This window comes from Chiloscyllium plagiosum, chromosome 15, assembly GCF_004010195.1.
Source record: "Chiloscyllium plagiosum isolate BGI_BamShark_2017 chromosome 15, ASM401019v2, whole genome shotgun sequence".
Taxonomy (NCBI): domain Eukaryota; kingdom Metazoa; phylum Chordata; class Chondrichthyes; order Orectolobiformes; family Hemiscylliidae; genus Chiloscyllium; species Chiloscyllium plagiosum.
The window spans coordinates 2,678,301-2,702,337 of record NC_057724.1 but is presented as its reverse complement, the minus strand read 5'-3'; the positions used below and the strand labels follow the sequence as shown (position 1 = coordinate 2,702,337).

Genomic DNA, 24,037 nt, shown 5'->3' with positions numbered 1-24,037 from the left:
CTTCTTTTTGAATCCCAAGACTTCTACCAGAAAAACCTTTGGTTTCAAACATTCTCTCTTTTTCTGTCACTGCCTGGTTTCCATTCATCTTAGTGCTACACTGCTCAGCTGCTTCTTGCTTTTTACTTCCTATCTTGTTTTTCTTTTTCCTTCAGCCCTCACTCACTTTAGCCAACTCAGAGCCTCCCCTTAGGTTTCCATCCCCCTGTCAAACTAATTTAAAGGTCAAAAATCACACAACACCAGGTTATAGTCCCACAAGTTTATTTGAAAACACTAGCTTTTGGAGCACTGCTCCTTCATCAGGAGCTAGTTGAAGTCCACCCAATACAGCTAGAATAACCACCAGCAAGAATGTAATGAAGTGGGAGATGGCATGGGGCAGGGTGACATGAGGCACACCGACACACAAGATGGCCGCTGAGCCATAAGTTAGCCACTTGACACACAAGATGGCCGCTGGACCACAATGTGGAGAGCAAGCTCAGATACTGCCTGGGGCCACCTGGACGCCAGCACAATGCACTCAACCTAGTTGATTAGTTTAAGGCAGATGGGGGAAGAGAATACACATTAATAGAAACACTGCCCGCCGAAGTGTCTGGGTCCAGCCAACACCTTTGATTGAAATACTATTTGATATGGACTCAATACAAAGGGCTAATAGCCAGGACTGCAGTAATCGTCCTTCTCAGGATGGGTGATTTGTGCCCATTACTGCAGCAATGGACTCCTGCACAGACATTGAAACTGACAATGTCTGCACTGAAACTGACAATGACTGAGTTGAAATTAACAAAGGCTGCGCTGGAACTGACAACGACCGCATCAAAACTATCAACGATTCTGCGATGTTTACAACGAACACACTACGTTACAGAGACAATAACCTCATCACTGACCTATTATATTACAAAAAGTGTCTTGACATGTGCTCCAGATTGAGAGAAGACTCGCAGCTGACCACTGTGCTATTGGTGTCTTTCTCACCCCAGAGCTCCGGTATTTCCTTGTACAATAAACTCTGTCATTGAACCCCGACTCTGACTCCGAGGCTGGCGATTTTTCCCACAACAGTTGGCGCTGTGAGCAGGATTCTTATTACTGGTGCCCTGGTCGAAGGTCATGATTGGGGAGCCGGGGTAAGAACCAATTTGTACCTGCAAATGGGCCAAAGGCACAGTTTAAAAGGTATACTGATTGTAACGTCTAACTTGCTACAGTACGGAGTTTAAAAAAAATTAAATGCATGTCTGTGGAGAATAAGTGTTTAACTGTATTAACTGTTGTAAGAACCTGCTGCTTGAGCCAAAACAGCCAGAGGGCAAGGTAGTACCTGCCTCAAAAGCCCTGCCTTAAACCAGTTGTTAAGAGGGGGAAAGGGAGATTAATACTCTCCCCTCCTACGAAACTGTTCAGTAGGAACCAATTGTTGGATGAACTGTACAAAAGTAAAACTTAGTGCTGGTTACTAGAGGAGGCATAGACTCAGCCCAAAGCGAATTATAAATCCTTCACCCCAGGGGAGAGGCAACAATGTATGGCCTCCCTGGGCAAATTATAGTCCGAGCACAAACACCCGGTTCTGGGAAGAGCTGGATAGTGTATGGGTACAGCACCAACTACACCTGAGGGACCAAGCTGGTCCAGGCAGCTTGCCCAGCAGCCAAGTGGAGGCAGGTACCTGTGGACCCGACGCCACAGCAGCCCGAGACTTTAGGGGAGGACGATGGACACATGCTGACGCCCTTACAGCTTTGATAAATGCCCCCTTCATCAATTTTAAAGAGGAAATCCAGAGGGTGCTAGGAAATGCTCCCACAAACTGGAGCAAGATCACAACCACTAAGCAACTTAAAGGGGAAGGAGCCTCCAAGTATGGGGAAAGATTATTAAGGGTCTATCAGGAAGAGTCAGGGCAAGCAAACCCAGATCGAGGGGAACCGGGCATTCATCCAAGCTTTTAGAGATGGGGTCTCTAGCACCCACCAAGCCATCCTGAAAATGGGAGTAATAATGCCTCAGGAATATGATGATGTAATTGAGTGGGCTAGCAGGGTGCAGAAGCTCCTGTGATAAAGGAAAGACCCGACAAACCAGAATGGAGGCGAGGGTAGAATAAAACTATCCTGTCACAATTGAGGCCGACAGGGACACTTTGCTAGAAAATGTAGGGCCCCACGAGCAGTGAACAATGTAAAATACTGCAGCCACTGCAATAGAATAGGACACACAGAAGCAGTGTGCTGGGAAAAGCATGGGGCACCCCCAAACACCACCCGGAACACACGCAGGGATCCCGAGGTCGGCAGAGCTGACAACCAGCTGGCCCCATTCGTCAGGCTAAGGGAGAGGGGAGAATGTACGTACCCGCTGTAATAGGATGGAGGAAATGTGAAATGTTAGTGGATACAGGAACCTCTGTATCCATCACAAACTTACCCTTACCCCACACAAATAAAATGATTCACTTGACTGGGGTAGGAGGGGATAAAACACCAGCTTACCTAAGCAAAACTACCCTTGTAGAAATAAACAATATATATATCCCCATGAAATTCTATGTACGCCAAAATAATGAGGCACCATAACGGACAATGATTTTATGAGATAATATAATGTTCTAATCAATTGTGCAAAAGGGAAATTGATTTGGCCCAAACAGGACAGTTGAAAGATAGACTGGGAAACTTTCAAGTCATCTTGAAACTAACAAAAAGTGGCTACAGTCACCAGCAGGGACTGAAGCCTCGAAAAGGGAGGATTCAGAGCCATCTGCGCCTCCATCCTCAGAGCATGGGCAGGAACAAAGTTAACATAGATCCGAGAAGGTTCCCGGACCAGAGCATAAACCCCACCGGCAATACCCAATCCGAAGCAGAAAAAGCAGTTGTGGAGATAGTGAAAGGACTACTGAGACAGGAATCCTGAAAACAACCACAAGTACAACTAATTCCCCGACGTGGCCAGTAATAAAGCCTAATGGGAGCTACAGGCTCATCACTGATTATACAGGACTAAATAAGGTCATCACCAAATTGCACCTCATTATAGCAGGCCCCTCCACTGGGTTGCCCAGGTGCACAGCAGCCTTAGACTATGCTGCTTGGTCCGTTTAGGTTAGCGAGCCCATAGAATGTCATCCTGTACATCAAATACACCCTAATAGGGATGCTAAACACAGGGAAACTGAGGGCTGTTTCCAATATGAGAAGGGCAAAGCTAGAGGTAGTTATTTTATCCCCAAATCAGTCCGTGGTAATAGTTAGGGATGTGGGAGAAAACCCAGCTGGGGGAATTCTAGACGCAGGGGAACTGCACAACTGTGGGGATATAGATGGGGATAACGATAGGGGGAAGAGTAAATAATACCCCCCGAGACACAGCCAAGGAGACCCTTTTCATGGACGGGTCACGAAAATGCGTAGCAGGGTCGCCCTGAACAGGATTGGCTGCGCTAAATGATAGCTTAGAAACAGTTATGTCCAGAAGGATTGATGGAAGTCAGTCCACACAGGTAGCAGAACTGGTAGCACTCACCAAAACATTGGAACTAGCAAAAGGAAAAGCCGTGAATATATATACAGACAGTCAATATGCGTTCGGTGTAGTCCATGACTACATGATGGCATGGGGTAGAAGAGGATTTGCCACTATGGGGGGGAGCCCCTATCAGGCACCAGTTAAGAATCCAGGCACTATTGTGTGCCAGTGAACAGCCAAAAGAGGCTGCAGTAATAAAAATAAAAGCCCATCAAAAGGAGCCAGCAAAAGAGTGTCCAGGTTGGCTAAAATTCAAAGGAAACAAGGCAGCAGACCGAGCAGCTCAGAAAGCCCTAGAGCATGAAGCTACCGATGAGGTTGCAATAGCCATTATTGAATTAGCAAAAGATGCTATCCAAATTCAGCAGCTACAGAAGGACACCCGGCAGGAAGAGAGAGAGCAATGGAAACTGCAGGGGGTATTCAAAGGGGAGATGGTATCTGGAGGTGAGCAGACAAGGTGGTAGCACCAGCATGTATACAGAACACATTGCTCGAACTGCACCACAGGTTCTCCCATACACGTAGCGAGGCCATAATAACAAGCCTAGGGAGATAGTGGTGGTGGAAGGGAATGGGAAGAGACGTGGCCAAGTTCTGCTGCAGGTGCATGGTTTGTGCACGGTTTGTACTCAACATAACCCAGGGAGACCCATAAACGCTAAGATGGGATACAAACCCAGATCGAGGGGACCCTGGGAACACCTTCAAATAGATTTTACAGGGCCACTACCACCCTCCGGTGGGAAAATGTACTGCCTGGTCATCATCGGCCAACCCACCCGGTGGGTAGAACATTCCCAACCAAAGGCTGTACTGCAACCACTGTAGCCAGAATGTTAGCGGAGGAGGTGATCCCGAGGTGGGGGGTGCCCCTCCAGATTGACTCTGACCAAGGGATGCATTTTACAAGCAAGGTCATGAAGACTGTATGCCAATTACTCAGCATGAGACAAAAGGTTCACATGCCCTATCACTACCAGAGCTCAGGGATGGTAGACAGAGTGAATAGAACGCTCAAAAATACTTTAGCTAAGGCAATGCAAACCTCAGGCAGAACCTGTGCTGCCAGCCATACTAATGAAATTAAGAGCCACCACAAATCAGGCAACTGGGCTAACACCATATGAATTAAAAACCAGGGTGGGAGGGAAACCTGTGCCTGCATAGATATTAAAGGGAAGTACTGGACTCAACTGAAACTGTTTAAAGAGTCCTGTGACCAAAATAATATCATTGACCATTCCCCAGGCACAGACATGAACAGCGGACAAGACAGTCATCCTTGGGGGGAGTACCGAAAACACAACAGAACAAACCACACAGGAGCACGACTGCATCTCCTAACGGGAATAACGACTTTGACTGATAACTTTATTTTAACTGCAAAATGTATATACCCGTAGGTATTTTACTGTGTTTAAGGGTTACAATTATCAGGGTTATGTCAGGATTTGAGGATAACCTCTTCTATGAAACCCACCTAAGCTTGCATGGGAACTGCCCACTGGTGCGATCAGTGGAATCCCTATTTGTGGCCACTCCGGTGTGGACACCTCGCAACCTGTATACAGTGGACACCTCGGGAGTGCCATGTAAGGGGCAGATAGGAAAATACAAACGGGGACTCCAGGGTAGACGTGTGCAGCTGGGCAGGACCACTGGCCAGGTGCCTAGGGAAGGGAAGATCCATTAAAAACCCAGTAATTACCCACTCTGCTTCATAGGGCAGGGGTGGGTATGCGTTTATGCCCTGGTTCCCAAATACAACTCACGTGTCCAGACAGTGCACTTATCAGCACTGTACAGTCACCAGGGACAGTTTATCTGCACCTGCAGCAAGCAGGCATGCTTGAATGTGACTGCGGGCAGACAATTCATGTGTAGTCAGTGCAATGGCACCCATGTCAGCTCAGCCACATGGACATACCCGTTTGACAGCTGGGAGGGGGCACCTGGGGGATCAGGGCGACATGGGTGGACAGACAGGAAGGAGGACAGGATAATGTATGTTACCTTGCAGCAAAGGGATTTGTTTTTCTATTTAAGGGGACCTATGAGACAGACACCCCAGACCTCCCAAACCTGTTCGCAGTAGGGACAATTGCACCCCTTACTGTCCCATGCCCCAGCGGGGGGCATATTCGAAGATGGATAGTGACCCGCTCCATCAGTCAGGGGTTCTGTGCTGACTGGCAAGTCCCCCACCACTTTGGGGTCATCACTGGGATATGGATTCTTGGGACCTCTATCTTTGGGAGGTGCAGGTGTCGTCAGCACTAAAAACCGGAATTGCCTTGTATGTGGCCTAACTATCTTAGGCAATAATACCTCTGGAAGCAATTAATACAAAGTTGGCTGAACTCAGACTCTACACACAGCAGTAGAGTCTGCGGTAGATTATCAAATAGCACAGCAAGGGACAGTTTGTACAATTAGGTTAGATTACTTGGATTAGATTACTTACAGTGTGGAAACAGGCCCTTCGGCCCAACAAGTCCACACCGACCCGCCGAAGCGCAACCCACCCACACCCCTACATTTACCCCTTCACCTAACACTACGGACAATTTAGCATGGACAATTCACCTAACCTGCACATTTTTGGATTGTGGGAGGAAACCCACGCAGACACGGGGAGAATGTGCAAACTCCACACAGAGAGTCGCCTGAGGCGGGAATTGAACCCGGGTCTCTGGCACTGTGCGGCAGCAGTGCTAACCACTGTGCCACCGTGCCGCCCACAAATTGTACTACCCATGTTATTGATGTCTCTTGTAACATTACAGAAGCCATCACGAATATCTGAGACCAGCTAGATTCTTTTCAACAGGGAGCCACAATTACACTCAGCTGGCTAAATTTGTTGCTAGGTAAATCTTGGGGACCCTGTTTGGCAAATAGGATAGTTCTCCTCATTGCACTCACGCTGGTATTCTGTGTGGGCCTCGAATGTTTAAAGCTCTGCTGTAAGGCGCTACTGATGAGAACTGTGCCGGCAGCGAGTGTCACCATGGAAGAGCCCCCAATGAAATTGGCACTCTGTGATACCCCTCGGGAGGTGGTGCTCCTAGAGTTGACCTACCTCTACATGTAAATTGGGTGGTATGCGGGAGATCTTCGAAGTCACCTTTTTGACCACAAAGGGAGGAGTCAAGTGGGAGATGGCACAGGACAGGGTGACACTAGGCACACGGAATGGCCGCTGGACTATTAGTTGGCCACTTGACACACAAAATGGCCGTCAGGCCACAATATGGAGAGAGACAGCAGAGCAAACTCAGATACTGCCTGAGATCACCAGGATGCCAGCACAATGCACTCACAACCCAATCGATTAGTTTAAGGCAGGTGTGGGAAGAGAATACACGGGCAATGAACATTGCCCGCTAAAGAGTCTGGGTCCAGCCAACACCTTTGATTGAAATGCTAGCAGTTTGATACGGACTCAATAGCCAGGGCTGCAGTAATCGTCCTTCTCAAGAAGAACGATTAGCGCCCATTACTGCATTGAAACTAACAATGACTGCATCGAAACTATCAACGAATCTGCAATGCTTACAACAGACAAACTATGCTACAGAAATGATAACCTCATCACTGATCTATTATATCACAAAATGTATAAAAGTATCTTGACATGTGCCCCGGGTTGAGAGAAGACTCGCAGCTGACCACTGTGCTCTCTCTCTCCCCAGAGCTCCGGTATTTCCTTGATACAATAAACTCTGTCATTGAATCTCGACTCTGACTCCAAGGCTGGTGATTTTCCCCACAACAGTAAACTAAAATGGTTATAAATATGTGCTCACAGGATTACACAAACATGTACATTAACAGCTGTTACTAACATGCAAGTGCACACAATTGCAATGCAAATATGTGGGCAAAGCAAAATGCTCGGGCTGAGTTTGACAGTGACCTGTCAATGGATTTGGAGGTGGGGGCACATCAGTTCCATTACAGTGGACCAACTGGTGTAAATACACTGGACATTAATGACACAATTAAAGTCCTCATGCCATCATTACCAGAACTAAATGGCAAGAGGGAGAGACCTTAATAAGGGTGCAGGCTGCAGCTTCCTTACAATAGGCTGATTATGGATTCAGAAGAAGGGTACTGCCAAAGTAATCTGCTGGATTCCACTTCCCCACCCCTCAACTCCGAGGTTTTCCTCCAGTCAGGCTGCTCCCTTCTCCTGCTCCCATGATCTATCACAGCCCAACCAAGCCACTCACCAAACACCTCCCTACTTGCTGGGATCTGCTGGCTTGGCACCTGGCAAGATCTGCCCAAATAATCAATGTCACATTTCCAAAGTGCTGGAGAACTGCAGCCTCTGATTGGAAGATTGTTGTCGAGGGCAGGTGTTCCTGATCCAAGAGGACACAATTCCTGACATTCTTCTTTTTTTCCTCCAGCCCGGGGAAAGTTCAGGAGCAAGGAATTTAACGCCTTATGCCATGGATACAAATATGTCCACATGATGGTATTACCATCACGGAATCCCCCACTGTCAACATCCTTGTGGTTACCATTGACCAGAAACTTAACTGGACTCACCACATAAACAGTGGCTATAAGATCAGGTCAGAGACTAGGGATACTGCAGCGAGTAACTCAACTCCTGACACCCCAAATTCTATCCACCATCTACAAGGCACATTTCAGGGGTGTGATGGAATACTCCCAACTTGCCTGGATGGGTGCAGCTCCACCAACACTCAAGAGGCTTGACACCTTCCAGGACAAAGCATCCAGCTTTATTGGCACCACATCTACACAACATTCAATCCCTCCACCACCGGCGTTCAGTAGCAACCGTGTGTACTATGTACAAGATACACTGCAGAAATCCTTAGATATCACCTTCCAAACGCACAACCATTTCCACATAGAAGGACAAGGGCAGCAGATACTTGAACACCACCACCCGCAAGTTCCCCTCCAAGCCACTCACCACCCTGACTTGGAAATATACTGCTGTTCCTTCATAGTCATTGGGTCAATATCCTGGAATTCCCTCCCTACCGGCATTGTGGTCAACCCACAGCAGGTGGAGTGCAGCGATTCAAGAGGGCAGCTCACCATCACCTTCTCAAGGGCACATAAGAATGGGCTATCAATGCTGGCCAGGCGGTGACGCTCAAGTCCCAAAAGTGAATAAAAAAAAACCACACATATACACATTCATAACCCACTCACACACACATGTACACACGTATATATTAATATTCACATAAATACACACACAAATGTAAATGCATACAGGCACATAATCACACATATATACATAGACACACAAGATACAGTTGTGCACACACATACTCAGAGACAAATACACACAGAATCACTTCCAAACTTATATCGCTGTGCACATTCAAAGACATCACTATCAACACAAAAAGGTATTTCTGATTCACATTTTCAAACACAGATCTGCAGGCACAAGGTGTTAATTTAGCATCTTCCCCTCAATTGAGTTTGGTGACATAAGGCGATTTATTTGGGCAGAGGGTGAGGACTGTGCGCTATGTCACTTTCCAATCTCTGCCTCAATTAAATCCAGGATGGGAAATGTCATGGATAGCACCATCTCACCCCTAAAGTAGGGCCTGCAGAATAGCCATGTTGCTGGTATTCACCCATGCAGGAGGAGGTAAGCTGCTGAGAGCCACACTATTCTTGCTGCCAAGCTCCTGCCCATTTCTTCCACTCGCCAGCAAGCCCACCTTCCCCATCATTCACCAACAATCCTGGCCATTAAATGGGTGCATTGCCAGTTGGATTGGGTGTTGGTATTGTACTCGACCAGGTATCTACCAAATTGAGAATCAGAATTCATTTCTTTTTAATCCATAAATAAAACTTTCTCAGTTCAAGTGAGCATGACACTGTCAGATTGTCAGAAAAAACTCATCTCAGGTTCACTGATATCCTTTTAGGAGGGAAATCTGCCATCCTCACCTGGTCTGGGTTTCACATGACTGCAGACCAGAGCAATGTGGTTGAGTCATAATTGCCCTTTGAAATGGCCTAGGAAGCCTCTCAGTTGTATCTTGAAATGGTACCAGTGGTTCAAGATGGCTCATCAACACCCCCACGTTCTCAAATGCAATCAGGTTGGTGCAATAAATATTGGTGAGCCTTACATCATGAAATGGATGAATGAATGGGTGAAACTCAATCAATCAGAGTTTTGGAATTCTTAGCAAGAGGTGGATTTTGCAGCAGGAGGTCAGCAGGCCTGGACGCAACTTCTGGATTTGCAATTGAATGCAGAGTGGTTTGAGTTTGAATGGCAGAAAGATTGGGTGATTGTTTACCTCATGGTGTACAACAGGGTGCCGTTATCCACCAGCCTCAGCAACTTGTTGGGAGTGGTCATGTTGTGTGCCACCGATTTCTTGCCATTGTGGAAGAATGTGTCTGGAGTCCATATTTTGCTGGCCAGCAGGTTGTTCAGCGGCAATATGCGCATGGGTCCTTTAAATTTGAGCCGTTCATCCTTCCAGCTCTGTCGGAAGAATACATCGACGGTGTACTCCTGGATTCAAGAAGAAAAATAAGGATGGTTAGGAGCTCAGTTTGTCTTCTTAATGTGTCCCCGAAGCTTGTACCTGCTGTTCAGAGGTGTCCTGGTACAACTAAACCATTGCACCTGGGCCACAGTTAATGGTTCAGTCTCTAACATTCTAAAGAATAGAAACAGAATGATTTCAGCAAAAAAACATGTGGCCTGTTTCCACACTGTAAAGTAATCTAAGCTAATCTAACACTGCTGGGAACGATCACCTGACCAACTCAGAGCTAACTCAATGTATCAATGTGGTCCTTCAACACACATTAGGCATTAACACACTTTGACAAGGGCTTAACATGTGAATTAAGCATCTTAAAGGTCCACACAAATTTGGTGACAAAGCCATCTGCAGTGCAGACCAACTTCAGAATGTCCACTGTTATTTTGATATGCTTTGTGCCTATTTTGTGCATCTGTGAGCACCTGTCTTTCACTGATTTTCTAGGCTGTGATGGTCTTATTCAGTCATTCAAATAAAAATTGTCATACTGGATATTACAGAGGAAGTTAAGGGGAAGCAAGGAGGGAAAAGGCAATAGAGGGTCATGGAATGGTTTCAGCAGAGAAGGCCATTCAGCCCCTCATCATAGAAACATAGATAATAGGAGCAGTAGAAGTCCATTCGGTCCCTCAAGCCTACTCTGTCACTCAATACGATCACAGCTGAACATCCAACTCAGTACCCTGTTCCCGCTTTCTCCCTATACCCTTTGATCCCTTTAGCCCAATGAACTATATCTAACTCCTTCTCAAAAACGTTCAATGTTTAGGCCTCAACTGTTTTCCGTGGCACTGAATTCTTAAGATCGCCACTCTCTGGGTGAAGATATTTCTCACATTAGTTGTAAATGGCCTACCCCATAGATTGTGGTCCTTTAGTCAACTGAAGTGATCTAGACTCTCTGGTTATTGGGAACTTCCTTTCAGTGTTTACTGTGTCTGATCCTGTTTAAATTTTATAGGTTTCTATGAGATTCTGCTCATTCTCGTCAATTTCAGTGAATACAGTCCTAACTGATCCAGTCTTTCTCTCTCCCTCTAATGAGTCTGGAAAACCTTTGTTATAATCCTTCCATAGCCAGGACATCCATCCTGAGTTAAGGAGACCAAAACTGAAAACAGATACAGTATGTGTGGTCTCACCAAGGCCTTGTACATTTGCAAAAAGCGATCTCTTAATAGAAGCAGTTCATCTCGAACCACATCCTGCCTTTTCACCTACAGCGATTAAAAATAATTCCCTCTACAGATAATGATCCACATAATTCTGAAAGTCATTCTTGAACCAGCTTCAATCATACTACTGCAGTATATTCCAGATCCAAACCACGCAATGTGTGAAAATGGTTTCCCTCATATCACCATCGATTCTTTGCAAGTTACCTTCAATTTAGATCCTTTGAGTCTCAATCTTTCCACCTACGGGACCAACTTTTTCCCCATCACTTCTGTCCAGAGTCCTCAGTATTTTCAACACATCTTTAATCTCTTTGATCAATCGACATTAGTGATCCCAGGAATGAGAAAATTCAATAATGTGAAACTTTTCTGCATCCTCTTTAATGCCTTCACATCCTTGCTACATAAAGTATGGCACGAAAACTGGTTACAATACTCCAGCTGAGATCAAATCAATGTGTTATACAAGTTTACAATAACCTCCTTGCTTTTGTATTCCATAACTATAATGGAAGTTTAGGTTGCTATTAATCATTTCAATAATTTACACACACATACACTCTACTTTTGCACCTTCTTTATAACTATCCCATTTATTTTACATTGCGTCTCGCCATTCTTCCTGCTAAAACAAATCACCCTACACTCCCTTTATGATTAATTTGACCTGCCATTTGTCTGCACAACACACCTAACTGTAAAGCCCCACTGCAGTTCTACACTGTCATCTTTACAGTGTACAATACTTCCAGGTTGCATGTCATCTGCAAGTATGTACACCAAATTCTAGCCCATTAATATTTACCAAGAAAAACAAATCACCAATCCCTGGGGAACATCATGATGCTGCCTCCTGTCTAAAAAAAAATTCAGAAACCTTTATTCAAGTTTTGTTTTTCATAATGCTAGATCACTTTTATTCCATGAGCTATAGTCTCCTGTACAGCATTACAGAATATGAAATCTCTTCCGAAGTTCATGTACACCACATCAATTGTCCTGTTATGATCCCGAACTAGACGCATCAAATTTATGGTGGGTCTTTTTTTTTTGGAACTCTGTGATCCCAGATAATTACAAATGAAAAAAAGTCGCAAAATTCTACTTTGCTCTTTAAGAAAAACTACAATAAACTTTATCATACAAAGTTAGAAAAGTAAAACAATTTATATTCTATCATCCAAAATTCACTTGACGTAAATATGGGTAAATGAATTTTTTTTAGATTAGATTCCCAACAGTATGGAAACAAGCCCTTTGGTTCAACAGGTCCACACTGACCCTCCAAAGAGTAACCCATCCAGGCCCATTCCTCTACCCTATATATACCCCTGACTAATGTACCTAACACTACGGGCAATTTAACATGACCAATTCATCTGACCTGCACATCTTTGAACTGTGGGAGGAAATCGGAGCACCCGGAGGAAACCCACGCAGACATGGGGAGAATGTGCAAACTCCACACAGACAGGTGCCTGAGGCGGGAATTGAACCCAGGTCCCTGGCGCTGTGAGGCAGCAGTGCTAACCACTGTACCACCATGAATTTTGATCAAACACCCTGCAAAGCACAGACGTTACTCAGAATTTAAGTCATCAAATGGGATTCTTACAAGACTTAGCCTCAGAGGTCCTTCAAAAGCCATTCCATCATGCACTGCCTCAATGACTGCTCACATTCAGATGGTTCACCCTCTTTCTGGGATTGTGTTCTTGAATCCTGCAACTGCACTCCAGCACCTGCTCATAGGCATAACTCCTATTACTTCACAGACAGTTAGCTTCACGAAGCTAGTACTACCCCAACATTCTCTGAGTTTTAAGTGTTCTCAACTGTTCAAAACAAATACGTGGTTTCCCTCAATTTAGCTCTCTGCCGCATTAACTAATATTGCCACAAAGGTTCTTCACATTCACGTGACTTGTCCTGAGTCCCAACGTCAACTTAACTGACCCTCCTGTCTTCAAAGGCTTCTCTTGAGCGTTAAAGGTTCAGATACATGTTTTCAAGATGGAGTCTATTCTCTCTGCTCCTAAGCACCCGATGGTTATGATTTGGCTGTAGTCAATCTTCTCCTCTGACTGCCTCCATCCAAGTGAATAAATTGACTGTTCTGAAACCCTTGAACTGCTCTGGGACGCCCTATTTAAAACCTTGGAACAAGCCCTGCCCTTGTTCACAGGAAAAATTGAATGTAATTAACAAAAACAAAAATTGCTGGAGAACACAGCAGGTCTGGCAACATCTGTGGAGAGAAATCAGAACTAATGCGAAGTAACTAATAGTCGAACACCAAGTTATCTGAAAGCTACAATTCATAGAATACTTACTCCTAAACAGATCAAATGTATATAAGAAAAACATGAATACATCCTAGTAACCTTTACTAAGCCTCCAGTAAGTTATTCAAACACAATTTTCCCTTAGCAAATCTAGCCTGGCTTCCTTTTGTCAGAGCATGTACTATACCAAGAGCAAGGTGAGCAGCAAAGATGGCCACCACCCCTCTGCATGTAGCAATGGCAATGTCATGTCACTGCGACAGACCCATGGACGCAAGAATGATCTACTGCATCGAAGAGGACATGTTCCTGCCTTGAATCACAGCACTCCGTGCACGTGTGTTACAAGCTGTTGTTTAAATAAGGAGCTGAAGTGTGCCCATGCCCAGTTGATAGGGGCATCTTGATATTCAATGTGGCACAAGATGCCAACCATTGTGTCAAGAAGGATGAATACAAAGGATGAAGTGGAACCAGAATTGGAATAGTTGCACTGAGATAATTCGTATGTTATTAGAAGATGAGGCTTTACTATTAAATCCAGATCATAGAGAAAGCTCTCAGAATGAAAATTAAACAATCTCAGAGTCTGTCTGACATGGAGGAACATAGGAATGCTAAAACATACACAGTTCAATGTGGGAGTCAGCGTTCCCCCGTCACACACATGGTTCAATGGGGGTGGGTGGGAAATAACTGTCCCCCTATCCCCCACCAAACAGTTCATAATTGGAGGGGGTCAGCACTCCCCTAGGCCCCCATATGGCTCAATGTGGGAGGGGGTCAGTATTCCCCTGTCGCTCACATGGTTCAATGTGGGAGAGGGTCAGTGTTCCCCTATTCCCCCCCCCCCAAATGGTTCATAATTAGAGGGGGTCAGCACTCTCCTAGCCCCCACATGGTTCAATGTGGGATGGGTCAGTGTTTCCCTGTCACGCACATGATTCAATGTGGGAGGGGGATCAGCATTCCCTGTCTCACACATGGTTCAATGTGAGGGGGGGGGGGTCAATGTTTCCCCTGTCTCACGCACACAGTTCAATGTGGGAGGAGGTCAGTGTTCTCCTGTCACACACACGGTTCAATGTGGGAGGGGGTCAATGTTCCCCTGTCTCATGCACACGGTTCAGTGTGGGAGGGAGTCAGTGTTCTCCTGTCTCACACACACGGTTCAATGTGGGAGGGGGTCAGTGTTCCCCTGTCTCTCACACGGTTCAATGTGGGAGGGGATCAGCATGGTTCAAATAGTCTAATATTGTACTCCAACAGGGCCTGAAATGGAACAGACTCCTTAAAGCCTGAAGCTACTCAGACTGGGGCTAGGCACCTCAATGTATCCAGTAAATAAAATAGTCCCTCTCTTCCAATCGCTTTGAGGCGGATTCCCCCATCTCCCCAATAACCAATCCTGCAGTGTGCCCACTGAGGCATCCCCACCTTTGACCCTGGCAGGTGCTGTATCTCTGCATGGGCTCAGTCACTGTTGATAATAAGCACAGCCTTCTTTTAGATATCTTGCTTTTGCTCAAAGTTATATTCATTTTGTCATGAAATTAGTGTTTTAAATGTTTCCCCGCATGGAGGGTAAATTGATAGTCCCTGATTTGCTGGTTTTATCTTTACACTCTTCTTTGAGCAGAGATGTAACATTTGCAATTCTCCAGTCTTCTGACACAGTCAGTCATCCACAATCATTCGCTAATGAGCAAGATGGTTCCCCTAGGAAATTTTGTGTCACTGCTGATGGGTTCTGCGTGTCCATGCCTGGCTGATGGGCCCCACCCTAGAGCCACATCTCTGACCACATGTTTGCAGGTGCTTCCGGGAGGTGGAATTGGCCACTGGCCCCCAAACCACTGGCATTCCTTTCTCTGCTTCTTTTTCTGTACTTTTTCTTCCTGATATTTTTTCTCAAAAGAGTTGTGTCCCTTCAAAAGGAGGTGCCTTCAAGTAAGGTTCTTCTGAATGGGGGTCTCCCATACATTGACATCTAATGTTTGAGAAGATTTGCAGCTCAGGTTAAGGTTCTGGATGTAGGTTCGCTTGCTGAGCTGGAAGGTTCATTTTCAGTCGTTTCGTCACCATACTAGGTAACATCATCAGTGAGCCTCCGGACGAAGCTTCTGAAAATGAATCTTCCAGCTCAGTGAGAAAACCTTCATCCATTGACATCTATGCTGCATTTCTGGAGGAAAGCCCCCAAGGAGTACTTAAAAATCTCTTTCTTTGTTCTTCACTCATTTATGTGCCTTCCTGGAAGATAGTTTGGTTTGGTAGTCAGAACTGATGCATCCTAAGCATGAGGCCAGCTCAGTGCAGTTGGTTTTGGATGATCATGGTCTCAATGATGGTGCTATTGGCTGCATCAATATGATGTTTATCAGGCCTTCTCCCAGCTGATACCGAGAATTTGTCTCAAACAGCATTGATGGTACTTCATACGGGTCTCTAAATGTAATTATAGTTTTGAAGCCATATAGAAAAGCTGAAAGGGTAACTGCCATAGAGACAGGGATGTTGCTGTCAACACAGATGTCACAGTCATTGAAGATTCTTATCCTTAGATGCCCAAAGATGACACTCACGATTGGAGGAGAAATTGAATCTTGTATTGATGTCAGCCTCCAACACTATGGCTGCATCAAAGGACGACCGCAAAATCATAGCCAGTGTGTCTACGTTCAGCATCCTCAATTGTATCTCATCTAGTTCTGATTAGATGAGCACTGATTGGATACAGAAGTAATTTCATGTAATTATATGACAATCCAGCTATGCTCCCAGTGATTCAGCATCAGGAAGGAATGCAGTGTAAATGGCAGTGTGCTGTTGAGAAAGGCCCAGAATTGATCCTTCCTTGCCCAGTGCTGCTCACCATGGTGGTGTTGTGGCCATCAAAGTCAGCTCCAATTTACAGTCCATCAATTTCTGGAATGTTCTCATGTTCTGGAATGTTCTTGGTGAACAGTTAGCCAATGCCCATTGCTAGTACTATTGGAAGGAGTTAAGAGCTTCAGGAGTGGTCGGGACAGAACTGAAACAGTGGAGATTTACAAAAGATAACAGATCCTGCAGTATCAGAGCAAATACTCAATACCACCAAGAGCTGGCATGTTGAGGAACGTGCTTCACAGGGATGCATACAGACAGAATGCTCTGTTAGTGTCATTGGGTGATTTATGACACAGGATAAATGTTCCATTGATAGGCGAAGGTGAGTTGTCCTAGCTGAGCAGTTAGGTTACAGCTTGAGCAGAATGAATTGATGAACACTGCTATGGGAAACCTTAAGGTCTTGTCTAGACCCCATCAGAAGCAATGTCTCCATCTCCTGTCAGGCAGGACTGGCTCAGGGCCAGAAGATTGTAAGCTTCTCTTTATCTGATCACATGACACGCTTCCAGACAGGATACTAATAGTGGTTGGTGACAGCGTACAGGAATCAGGGAGGATGGAATCTCAGAAATGGAACATTTGCTGAAGGTGCAGTGAAGAAAGAGTAACCTTTACGTAGCACCTTGGACAAACATTGCTTTACAGCCAGTGAGCAGCTTTGAGTTTTGCAACATCTTCATGCAGTGTGGAAATTGGCCATTGGCCCAGCAAGTCCACACTGACTCTCCAAAGAGCATCTCACCCAGACCCAGCCTCCTCTTCTTTCCCTGTAGCCCTGCATTTTCCTAACCGACACATCCCTGAACAGTATAGGCAAATCAGCATGGCCAATCCACATAACCTGCACATATTTGGACTGTGGGAGGGAAACTGGAGCACCCAGACACTGGGAAAATGTGCAAATTCCACACAGACAATTACCCAAATTGGAATTGAACCTGGCTCCCTGGTGCTGGGAGGCAGCAGTGCTAACCAATGAGCCATCGTGCCGCCTTAGAAGAAGAATTGTATATTCTACTCAAAACATTAACAGTGGTTCTCTCTCAGCCACTGTATTTTTATGGGGTGTAGGTTTGCTCGCTGAGCTGTAGGTTTGATATCCACACATTTCATTACCTGGCTAAGTAACATCATCAGTGGCGACCTCCAAGTGAAGCGAAGCTGTTGTCTCCTGCTTTCTATTTATATCTTTCTCCTGGATGGGGTTTGTGGGGTTTGTGGTGATTTCATTTCCTGTTCGTCTTCTGAGGGTTTGATAGGTGGTATCTAGATCTGTATGTTTGTTTATGGTGTTGTGGTTGGAGTGCCAGGCCTATAGGAATTCTCTGGCATGTCTTTGCTTAGCCTGTCCCAGTTGAATTGGTGTTTTCTTTCATTCGTGTGTAGGGCTACAAGGGAGAGAGAGTCGTGTCTTTTTGTGGCTAGCTGGTGTTCGTGTATCCTGGTGGAGAAAGTGAGGACTGCAGATACTGGAGATCAGAGCTGAAAATGTGTTGCTGGAAAAGCGCAGCAGGTCAGGCAGCATCCAAGGAGCAGGGGAATCGATGTTTCGGGCATAAGCCCTTCTTCAGGAAGGGCTTATGCCCGAAACGTCGATTCTCCTGTTCCATGGATGCTGCCTGACCTGCTGCGATTTTCCAGCAACACATTTTCAGCTTCGTGTATCCTGATATCTAACTTTCTTCCTGTTTGTCCTACGTAGTGTTTGTGGCAGACAGCCAGACTACTAAGACCCCTTGGAATCCTAGTAGCACACAAACCCACCAACACTCTCAAACAAAAACTAACAAACTTCAAAGACCCAGTACAACCCATGGACAAAACCAACGTCATCTACAAAATTCCATGCAAGGACTGCCACACCTGGCACTCCAACCACAATGCCATAAACAAACACACAGATCTAGATGCCATCTATCAACCCCTCCAGTAAACAAACAGGAAATAACATCACCACAAACCCCAGGAACCCGATCCAGGAGAAAGATATAAATAGAAAGCAGGAGACAACAGCTTCACTTCACTTGGAGGTCGCCAATGATGATGTTACCTAGCCAGGTAATGAAACGTCTGGATATCAAACCTACAGCTCAGCGAGCAAACCTACACTGTAAATATCAACCTGAGATACAAACCTTCACAAACCTTGCAAAAAACAACTATATTTTTATTTCAGATTTCAGTCAAACACAGTGTTCAACTTTTACTTGTGAAGTGTAGTGACTGTTGTACTGTTTTGCAGGAAATGCAAGAGCCATTTTGTATACAGCTAGATCCCAAAAAGTGATAATGTCTCAGATAATCTGGAGTTCAGTGATGTGTTTATCCAGTACAACTCATTGCCTTTTCTTCAGGCTTTCTGAATTCTTATATATAAATGAAGAAAACTATGCAGGGAAGAACACGGATGTTGGTTAATGTATTATAGCATCACAGTAATAGAAGCAGGAGTAGGCCATTTGGCACGTTGAGCCTGCTCTGCCATTCATTAAGATAATAGCTGATCTATCCATCATCACAGCTCTTCCTATGTATATTATCCCCATAATCCTTAATTCCCCGACTATGCAAAAATCCCATCCAACTGTATCTTCAATATATGTAATGAAGCTGCTTCTATTGCTTCCTTGGGCAGAAAATTCCACAGATTCATTACTCTCTGGGAAAAGCAGTTCCTCCTCATCCCTATCCTAAATATACTCCCCCTAATCTTGAGGCCAAGTGCCCTAGTCCTCATCATGCCCACCAGTGGGAACAACTTGCCCGCCTCTATCTTATCTATCCGTTCCATAATTTATATGTTTCTCCAAGATCCCCTCTCATTCTTCTAAATTCTAGTGAGGCGACTCAACCTTTCCTCATAGGGTAATCCTGTCATCTCCAGAATCAACCTGGTCAACTTTCTCTGCACCATGGTAGCCCAGTAATGGTTAGCATTCAAAGAATGAACGGATCATTTGCTGCAAATGTACATTTTTGTACAATCCAAAAACAGTAGTCAAAGGGAACAGTGAGAGGTGGAGATCGCATTGGATTGAAGAAAGTGGCAGAACATGATCATTTGTGTTGGCAGTGCCAAGGTTAAGAGGATATGCTGGTCATTGGCACCCACTATTGGCCAGTCGCAACCCCACCTCCCAGTTGCCAGCCATTTCAACTCTCCCAATGACATGTCCCTCCTGGGCCTCTTCCACCAACAAAATAAGGCCCCACGCAAACTGTAAGAAGAACACCTTATCTTTCGCCTTGGAACCTTATGGCCTCAACATAGAATTCACTAACTTCCAATTCTCCCCACCTCCGACCTCATCCCACATCCAACCCTCCTTCTCCACCCACCTCCTTGACCTGACCTAACCTGTCCATCTTCCTTCCCACCTATCTGCTCCACCCTTCCCAACCTCATTTACCTCCATCCCTTAGCACCATCCCACTTATCTTTACCCCAGCCCCATCCCCTCCCTCTATTTATTTCTCAGCCCCCTTTCCCCTCCCCAGTCTTGATGCAAGGATACAACCTGAAACATCGACTCCCCTGCTCCTCTGATGCTGCTTGACCTGCTGTGTTTTTTTACCAGCTCCATAATTTTATCGACTGACTTTCCAGCATCTGCAGTCCTCACCATCTCCATCTTTTCTTTTATCCATAACTGTTGATTTTCTTACTGATTAAAAATGTCTCAATCTTGAATATACTTAATCCCACAAGGGGAAACAACCTCTCTGCATCTAGCCTGTCAATCCCCTAAGAGTTTTGTATGTTACAATAAGGTTGCCTCTCATTCTTCTATACTCCAACATGTACAGGCCGAACCTACGCAACTTCTCTTTTAAAAAAAAGTCAAAACCTGGGATCAACATAGCGAACCTTCTCTGGACTGCCTCCAATGCCAGTACATCTTCCCTTAGGGGTCCAAAATGGTTTACAGTATTCTTGCTGTGCTCTGACATATAACGTGTACAATTTTAGCAAAAGTTCCCTACTTTTGTACTGCAGACACTTGCGTGTGTAGAGAAAATGAGGTCTGCAGATGCTGGAGATCAGAGATGGAAATGTGTTGCTGGAGAAGCGCAGCAGGTGACATATAACGTGTACAATTTTAGCAAAAGTTCCCTACTTTTGTACTGCAGACACTAGCGTGTGTATCCAATCAGAAACTGAATTCCAAGTTATTCTCGACTCCTCCTCTAAAGCACATGGGCAAATGAGCCTTTCATTAAAGGCTTACAAGGAAACCTAAGGAAAACTAAGATCCTCTTCCAAACGGCCCACAAACAATATCCCCTCCCACCCTGATGATTCAGGTCAATGGTGTGATCCTGGAAAATGTGATTCAACTCCTGTGCCTTGGGAGTTTCCTCTCTATAAGTGCGACAACATCCATCATTACCTCCACAATGTGGCAGCTCAGATTGTCTCCAACTGAAGAAAGAGTATTTGTGGACCAGGATCTCAAAACATGAGTCAAAGGTCGGGTTTACAGTGCAGCAGTGACCCCCATCCTCTTATAGGCTTCAGATTTTGATAACCTTCAGCAGACAACTCATCGCACTTGGGGAATCCCACCACCAAGGTGTTCACAAGACCTGCCAAAGCCTTTGGAAAGAAAACCATTCCAACCGCAGTGTCCTCTCCCAAGGCTTTGAGATGCTAATAACTTTCGTTGTTAGTTCTGTGGGAGGACGCTCATATTCCTGAAGCATTTGCTCTACTTGGAACTCAGCTGTAGTGGGAGACTCCGAGGATGCCATTGGGAAAGGTTTAAGGGTGTCCCTGAAGAGGTTAAAACATTCCCATTAATGGGAGAGCCTGACCGTGAGTGACCAACCACAATGGAGAATGTTCACCCAGGAAGTTACTGAAAGTACCAAACGAAGAGAATTGCAGAAGTCAAGGTGGCAAAGAGAGCACAGAAACCTCTGACCACTTCACTTACCCGACCTTTCACCTCCCATATACAGAGGAACGTCGATTATCCAAATTTCGGATTATCCGAATAAGATCGCAAGATGCCGATGCTTGGATAAACTGTGTTGTCAGGCATTCGATTATCCGAACATTCAATCGTCTGAACAAAATACTCCCTGCCTATGTCATTTGGATAATTGAGGTTCCTCTGTAGTAATGTCTATAGATCACACATTAGGTTTATCAGTCATTTTGGGACCCATCGAACTGGGATTGAAGCAAGTCACCCTCAATGCTGAGAGACTAGGGTAGAAGACAACTTCGAGTGAATGGTCATGAAGCCTTTCAGTGAAGTAAAGCCTATTGATACTCACTATTAAATCTCACGTTCAAGGAATCAGGAGTTGAGTGAACTCTAGGTTCAGAGTTTATTGTTTATCGATTAACATCGAGGGCCCAAGGGCCTGTACTGCGCTGTATTCTTCTGCGCTGTATTCACCAACAAAGAACATAAGGTAATTAAAAGTGATGCACAAACATTTTATCCTACTTCCCAATGTTATACGAGATTATTGGGAACTTTGTAAAATATTCCGTAGACTGAAGTGTATAATAGAGCACAAAGAAAAAAAAAATATTGTCTGATTGGGAGTGACTGATGAGCTGTGATGGTTTAATGCAGTTACCAGTTGAGAAAGGTAAGTGGAGCAGGGCGGGGGAGGGAAAGAGGTATGAGAGTGGGTTATTGACTCTGGGAATTCTTTCTGACAGGGTGTGCTTGAAGAACAGATGACAGAAACATTCACCTGGTACAGAAAGCAAATCAAGGATTATGGGAAAAATGAACCACAGTTAGAGAGCAGGGTCAGTGGTACTAAGAAAGCATGATGGGGATAAATGGGTTCAGTGCTTTGGGGTACAGGGAGGTATTACAATTATGGGATTGATACAGGGCAATGAGGAAACAGTGGAATGGTAGAATTGGAACAGCAGAACTCTGGTAAAACGGAGGTGCTCGTCTGCTCGATCTACTTTTCTTTTAGCTTACCTTTCTTTGCTCTTTTCTTGTTTCTTTTTCCTTTAGTTGCCTTTTGTTGAAGAGATCAATGGCATTGGCTGTGGCGAGTGACCCAGAGTCAGTCAGTGGACCCTGAATCGACACGGCAGTCCTAGCATTGACTCGCACCTGCAGACCTGCAGAGTTGGTGGTAGTGGTGGTAAGTTGGGGGGGGTTCCAGGCGGCAACTATATCTAATGTAGATTCATGGATGCAGTGGTGGAAGCAAGTGTGTGCCCAGTACAAGACCGGCAGCATCAGCAGTTGCTACATCAGTAAGGTAGGCCCGAAGTGGACTCATGGTGCCAGTGGAATCGAGTTTGAGCTGGTGCAGTATCCAGAGGCATCGGTACAGCTACATTGGCAAGATTAGAGTGGTGCTGGAAAAGCACAGTCGGTCAGGCAGCATCTGAGGAGCAGGAGAATCGACGTTTTGGGCAAAAGCCCTTCATCAGGAATGAAGGCAGGGAGCCCCTGGGGTGGAGAGATAAATGGGAGGGATGTGGGGCTGGGGAGAAGGTAGCCAAGAGTACAATAGGTGGATGGGGTGGGATGAAGGTGATAGGTCTGAGTGGAGGGTGGAGCAGATAGGTGGGAAGGATGATTGGCAGGTAGGACAGGTCAAGAGGATGGTGCTGAGCTAGAAGGTTGGAACTGGGGTAAGGGGGAGGGGAAATGAGGAAACTGGGTGAACTCCACCCCACTCCCAGCTCCACACCGACACCAGGTCCTAGCTCCCAGCCCTGCCATCCCCCCAGACCTTCCCCTCACTGAGGACAAACAATCAGTCCTCAGCAAAGGCCTTACCTTTATTCCCCTCCATCCATGTATCAATGAATTCAATATGCGTCATGATTCAACACTTCTTCCGCCGCCTCAGAGCTTACTTTCTCAATCAGGACTCCCACCTACCTTCTGAGGAACCCTTCACTCATCTCCAAACACTCCATCCAGCTGGACACCCCGCACTGACCTATTACTTGCCCTCGATCTCTTCATTTCCAACTGCCGCCGGACATTAACTGCCTCAACCTGTCTACCCCCCTTTCCCACTCCAACCTCTCACCCTCACAATGCGCAGCCCTCCAATCCCTCTGCTCCAATCCCAACCTCACCATCAAACCAGCAGTTAAAGGGGATGCAGTGGTAGTCTGGCACACTGACCTCTACACCACTGAAGCCAGATGCCAACTCAAAGACACCTCCTCCTACCACCCCCTCGTCCATGACCCCCACCCCCATCACCACACCATCCTCTCCCCCCACATACATTCAGTACAGCACCCACGTCCTGCATCTCCTTCATGATCTTTGGTTCCCTGGCCCCCATTGCCTCATCTTCACCATGGATATCCAATCCCTCTACACCTCCGTCCGCCATGACCAGGGCCTCCAAGCCCTCCGTTGTTTCCTCTCCTGATGTCTCCAATAGTACCCTTCAACTGACTCACTCATTCGTTTGGCTGAAATGGTCCTCACCCTTAACAAGTTCTGCTTCGAATCCTCCCACTTCCTCCAGACAAAAGGGGTAGCCATGGGCACCCGTATGGGCCCCAGCTATGCCTGTCTCTTTGTCGGCTATG

The 24,037-nt window shown here is 45.7% G+C and overlaps 1 protein-coding gene across 5 annotated transcripts in view; it reads right to left on the bottom strand.

Moving 5' to 3' along the window:
* The window catches only part of LOC122557046 (gamma-aminobutyric acid receptor subunit alpha-3-like), a 253,902-nt gene that overhangs the window by 94,542 nt on the left and 135,323 nt on the right, over positions 1-24,037 (bottom strand). For all 5 annotated transcript variants that reach the window (XM_043704284.1, XM_043704283.1, XM_043704287.1 and 2 more), the window contains one exon: positions 9,873-10,093. In XM_043704284.1, coding sequence (XP_043560219.1) covers positions 9,873-10,093 — 221 coding nt within the window. The remainder of the gene's footprint in view (positions 1-9,872; positions 10,094-24,037) is intronic.